The sequence below is a fragment of the Panthera onca genome, chromosome A1 (genome assembly GCF_046562875.1).
Source record: "Panthera onca isolate mPanOnc1 chromosome A1, mPanOnc1 haplotype 2, whole genome shotgun sequence".
Lineage (NCBI taxonomy): Eukaryota > Metazoa > Chordata > Mammalia > Carnivora > Felidae > Panthera > Panthera onca.
Window position 1 is genome coordinate 137,781,649 of NC_138339.1, and position 6,000 is coordinate 137,787,648.

At 40.6% G+C, this 6,000-nt stretch overlaps 1 protein-coding gene across 1 annotated transcript in view; it reads left to right on the forward strand.

The window, feature by feature from the left end:
• The window catches only part of CEP120 (centrosomal protein 120), a 79,338-nt gene extending 76,884 nt beyond the window's left edge, over positions 1-2,454 (forward strand). The window contains exons 21-22 of the mRNA XM_060636265.3: positions 1,899-2,031; positions 2,269-2,454. Of these exons, the coding sequence (XP_060492248.1) occupies positions 1,899-2,031; positions 2,269-2,439 (304 nt within the window). The 3' untranslated portion in view covers positions 2,440-2,454. The remainder of the gene's footprint in view (positions 1-1,898; positions 2,032-2,268) is intronic.
• Positions 2,455-6,000: the final 3,546 nt, after the last annotated feature.

Genomic DNA, 6,000 nt, shown 5'->3' on the forward strand with positions numbered 1-6,000 from the left:
CTCTAGAGCAGTCCTTCTGCTTCCTCCTCTCTGCTTCCCTCGGCTTCCGTGATTCGGGAAACCAAGCCGTAACTCCTCTATCTTGGTGTAAATGGCACAGTCAGACAGGGTGGTGTGAGCACTTAAATTTCTCACTGAAACCAAAAGAATATAATACTGATCGTATTATATAGCCTCTATCTGGCATCAAGTTCGAATCCACTGTTGTTAGGAATGTAACTGTAAGAAGGCTGCTATATACTTAAATCTCACTTTATTTGCTTCTCTGGGGTTGTCCTCGTGTTTTCATTAGAAATGTTTTTACAGATGTAGGCTCTTCAGATATGAAGTTGCTCAAGTGGAGACGCACAAGTTTAGCTTTCAAATTAAAGGGGGGTAGAAATCTGCTTAGAAAGATTAATTTATAGATAATAATTTACTGACTGATACGTTAATGCACAGGGATCCCTAGGGGCTTTTAAAGATGTAGTCATTATATTCTTAAGGTTTCTAGGAATGTTAAACCTGTCATTCATAATAGGAGAGAACTAAAAAGAGGCCCATTTATAATTTCTTTTTGGAAACATTTCATCCACAAATTCATAGACAAATATTTTTTCTTTTCCAAGTAAACTAATAGTTGGACAGCACAATCCTTTTCTTAACATGTTAACTAGTCGAAAGCATGCAGACACAGTGGATGAATGCTGAGTTTTCCTCAACATTTTATATTAAAACTTGGCCAGAGAAAAAGAAATATTGCTGCAAAATCTTAACTTTGGCATTACTATAAATTTCTGTGAATGCCAACCCCATACTGAGGAGTCTGAGCCTGGTAGGTTTGCAGTATTTTAAGCTCTTCTTCAGCAAATTCTTCTATTAGTGAGTAGACTGAATAGGATTCAGAGCTTTAAAGAACGAGTAGTTCCAGCTGTAGGACTTCTTTCCGTCATGTGAAAAATCAACACGTGGCCACTACCATTTCCATCTGTTTTCTTGAGAGAACTTTGGGATTTCGGACAAGACCGTTATTCTATTACCTGAGTTCAGTTCAGATTCGGTGCAAAATGAGATGCCCTGAAGAAGACAGACTGTCAAATCAAGAATGTGAGGCATGAATATTGAGTAGCTATCTTCAGTCATGCTGTTTAGATTGGATGAGATAGGGTTGCAGACTGGTATCTTCACCTGACTGTTGCCCTGAGGAAGGAAATTTCAGTTCCTGGCTTAGCTTCATTGTTGGCAGATGAGATTAATGGTCTTCTCTTGGTCTCTGACACAAGTTTATTTAGGTAACTAACTGAAATTTGTAAAATGTCCCCAAAGAAAATAAAGGTACCGAATGGGTGGGGCTCCTGGGTGGCTCAGTCGGTTAAGTGTCCAACTTTGGCTCAGGTCATGATCTCACAGTCCGTGGGTTTCAGCCCTGCATTCGGCACTGTGCTGACAGCTCAGAGCCTAGAGTTTGCTTCAGGTTCTGTATCTCTCTCTCTCTCTCTGCCCCCACTCTCAAAAATGAATAAACATTTTTAAAAAAATGTTTTTAAAGGTACCAAATGGGAAATCTTTTTATAAATAGTCTTCAGAAGTGCTTTAGACCACAGACTTTTTTTGCCAATAAAAATTATATTTGCCAGCCCAGTTTCGGCCTTCCGTCAGTCCATCGTCAACCCACACTCCTCTCCATTATCTCTCTGCATGTGCGTGTTTACCAGGAACAAAGGACACCCAAAATGTGTCTTTAAAAGGTTCTTTTAAAAATCCACAAAAAGGAAAAGAGAGGAGAAGGAGAAAGAGCAGCAAGAAGTTCATGCCCCAATTTTGTCCTTGGGTCGACCTTTGTTCGTTCTCAGGTCTACAAGGTGGCCAGTGGTTCTGCTGGCTCTTTTATTCATTTGAACCTCAGTGTCCTTGTCCAGATCTACAGGGAGATGTCTGGAATCCAACACACAGACGCAGACGCACAGACGCAGGAGGAGCAAATGGCAGCCTAGTTTGTTGTTGCCTGAAGCCCCACGTGAAATTTGCCGTGTCCGTGCCACTGCCTTCAGGGTGCGTATGAGCTGAGCAAGTCCCGGTGGCGTGTCCTTCTACCAAAGAGAATAATCTGCCCCTTCTACTGAGTTCAGATGAACTGAGGTAGTCATCGTGATTATGTATATTTATATTTTCTTATATTTGTGTATCTGTACATTATTACGTTTACATAGACGTTTGTAAACTGGGAATCCTTCGTTTAGTGTAATACTCTATTCAGTTACATATAAATTCGTAACTATTCTATCTCAGAGATTAGACCTTTCATGGGTATTCGTGAACCGTGGAGGGGACAGTGGGCCTCTATTCCCTTTACCAATCAACAGCCAAGAACGGACAGAAGACCAGTTCTGCATTATGTTCTTGAGCCTTGTCTGCACTCACTATTCTACCTTTCCTATGATGACTCTGCATCCTGGCTAGTGAAGTTAACCAAAACTTCCAATCACAGGATTCTTAACAAAAGCTCTACTAATGCTTATTGATTTTATGGCAAAAAGGACTTTTCTCAGATTAAGAGTATTTGGATACCAAGGGTAATATCAGAGCTGTTTGAAATACATGCTCAGTTTAGTCAAACTACATCAGCTTAGCTGCTAGTCACATTGAAACTTCAGAGGGAACTATGTGAAAAAAACAGATAGTTAATACTCTACTGTATACTTGAAATTTGCTCAAATAGCAGATCTTCAACGTTCTTACCACACACACACACTCACGTACACATGATAACTATGTGAGGCGATGGATTGATTATGGTAATCACTTCACAGTGTATGTACCTATCAAATCATTACACTGTATACCTTGTATATGATTTTGTCGATTATAACTCAAACTGGGAAGAAAAAGAAAGGCATCCAAATTATAAAGGTATGAGTATCTGTTTACAGATGATGTAACTGATTACCTTAAAAAAAATCCAAAGGAATCTACAAAACTACCACCAGGACTACTAAGTCGGTTTTGCAAGGTTGGAAAATCCAAGATCAACATGTAAAAATCTACAAACATCAGTTGTATCTGTATATACTACCAGCAAACAATCCCCACAGCATAAAAATATGCAACACTTAGGTATAAATGGGACACACATTTGAAAGACCTACATAGATACAACTAAAACACCACTGAGACAACCTAAGTAAGTAAAGAAACATGACGTCCACTTAGGTCAGAAGAGTCTGTACTGCTAAGGCGTCACTCTCCCCCAGTTGATCTACACATTTAGCATAATTCCTATAAAAATCCCATCATGGTTCTTTTGTTATTGTTGAAATTGAGACAGTGAATCTAAAATTTACATTGAAATCAGAGAAGACCCTGAACTCACCTCCTCCACCAAGGCACCAAACGTACACATATTTATTGTAGAGGAATTCCTCCTGAAGAAGAACTGACTGAACAGCTTCCAAACGACAAAAGACAGACCCCGCAGAGAACTGCAGGAGAGCTGGAGACACAGTTGCGAGAACACCCACCCTGATGCTGCAAAGCGCAGTAAGGAGGGATGGTACTTTGAGACACGGAGCAGAACTGTTTGCCCTGGGGCACAGGAGAAAGAGCCCTGGTTTCACAGGATAACTGGAATATAAAAGAACCAGCCCTGAGGAGCTGTTGGAACTCTCTGGATCAGAGGGGCTTCCTTTCCCTCTCCACCTTGAGAGTGTGGAGGAGAGTGGGGTCTGCGAGCCCGGGCTGGCCTGCCACCTCGGTAAATCCCAAGCCCTCAGCCTGCCCCAACCCGAGCCATCCCACCAAGGTGACCTCAGCATGGTGAACACTTCAGCACCTCTGGTCAGTGCTCATTACAGTGCTCACCTTGACTCCAGTCCCCGTGCCGGGGTACCCCCCGAACTGAGCACCCCAGGACACCACAGCCTGCACTCCAGCTTCAGCTGTCCTGCCAGAGTGTCTTTTGTGCAGACAGCCCCAGGAAGGCCCTGGCCCATGCCCCCCACATCTCCAGTCATCCCACCAGAACAGCCCCAGCATGGAGTGCCCCAGGACTCCCAGCCCACAGCAGCCACAGCTCCAACTGGCCAGCTACAGTCACGAGGCACACAATCTACACAGGGGACCATCATACACAGGCATTCCTCTAAGTTTAGGACAGTAGCTGTTCTTCCTAATTCATAGAAATACACACAGGAAGTCAAGCAAAATGAGGACACAACAGAATGTGTGCCAAACAAACGGGACAAAACCTCAGAAAAACAACTAAAAAGAACAGAGGCAAACAATCTACCTAATAAATAGTCCAAAGTAATGGTCATGAAGATGCTCACCAGGCTGGAGAGAAGAGGGGATGAACTACAGAGAACAACTAGATGAAGTAAGAACTTCAACAAAGAGATTAAAAAATATATTGGGGTGCCTGGGTGGCTCTGTCGGTTGGGCGTCAGACTTCAGCTCAGGTCATGATCTCACAGTCTGTGAGTTCAAGCCCTGTGTCAGGCTCTGTGCTGACAGCTCAGAGCCTTGAGCCTGCTTCGGATTCTGTTTCTCCCTCTCTCTCTGCCCCTCCCCTGCTCATGCTCTCTCTCTGTCTCAAAAATAAATAAAAACATTTTTAAAAAATTAAAAAAAATATGTTAAAAAGAACCAAAGTTGAAGAATATAATAACTAAAATGAAAAATACAGCAGAGGGAATCAATAGAGTAGAGGATGCACAAGAATGGATCTGCAATCTGGAAGATAGGCTTATGGAAAGCACCCAAGCTTACAGCAAAGAGGGGAAAAAAAAATAACTAGGATGGGTTAAGAATCTCTTGGACAACATCAACTGAATAAACATTGACACTACAGGAATTCCAGAAGGAGAAGAGACAGAGAAAGGGGCATGAAACTGATTTTAAGAAACAACAGCTAAAAACTTACTGAACCTGGGAAAGGAAACAGACATCCATGTTCAGGAAGCATGAGGGTACGAAACAAGGAACCCAAGAAGGTCCACACGATGACTCAGATTTGAAATGCCAAAGATTAACGATAAACAGAATTTGAAAAGCAACAAAGAAAGAAGCTCTTGGTGAAGGGCTAGGGAAACCCTATAAGACTATCAGCTGATTTCTCAGCAGCAACTCTGCAGGCCTCAATGGAGTGACGCAAGATACTCAAAGTGCTGAAAGGGAAAAACCAACAACCAAGAATACTGTACTCAACAAGGTTATCATTCAGAATTGAAGGAGAGAAAGGGTTTCCTTAGACCATGAAAAGTTAAAGAAGATGTTCACCATTCAACTGGTCTTACAAGAATTGTTAAAGGGATTTCTTTAATGGGAAAAGAAAAGGCCATAATTACCAGAAAATTATACAACTAAAAATTTTTTTCAGTAAAAGCAAATATACAATAAAAGTAGTAAAGCAATCACTTAGAAAACAAGTATAAACGTTAAAAGACAAGAGTAGTAAAATCATTTATACCTAAAAAATTAGTTAAGGGACTCACAAAATACAAAGATGTAGGAAAAAAGAAAATCTATACATAAAACGTGGAGGAGTAAAAATGAAATTCTCTTAGAACATGTTCAAACCTAAGTGACCGTCAACTTAATATAAGCTGCTATATACTTAGAATGTTATTTATGAACTTTGTGGTAACCATAAGTCAGAAACCTGTAATCAATACACAAACTCAGAAAGTCAAGTGGAACCCTAAAGATAGTCATTCATCACAAAGCTAGAGCAAGAAAATGAACAGAGAAGAATTACAAAAACAATCAGAAAACAATTAGCAAAATGGCAAATGCTCTAAATGTAAATGGTCTAAATGCTCCAATGAAAAAACATATGGGGTAACTAAATGGATTTAAAAATCAAGACTCTTTGTTACCTACCAGACTCACTTCAGACCTCAGGACACATATACACTGAAAATAAAGGGATGGAAAAAGATATTCCATGCAAATGGAAGCAAAAAAAAAAAAAAAAAAAAAAAGCCATGGTAATAATACTTATTTTACACAAAATGGACTTTAAAA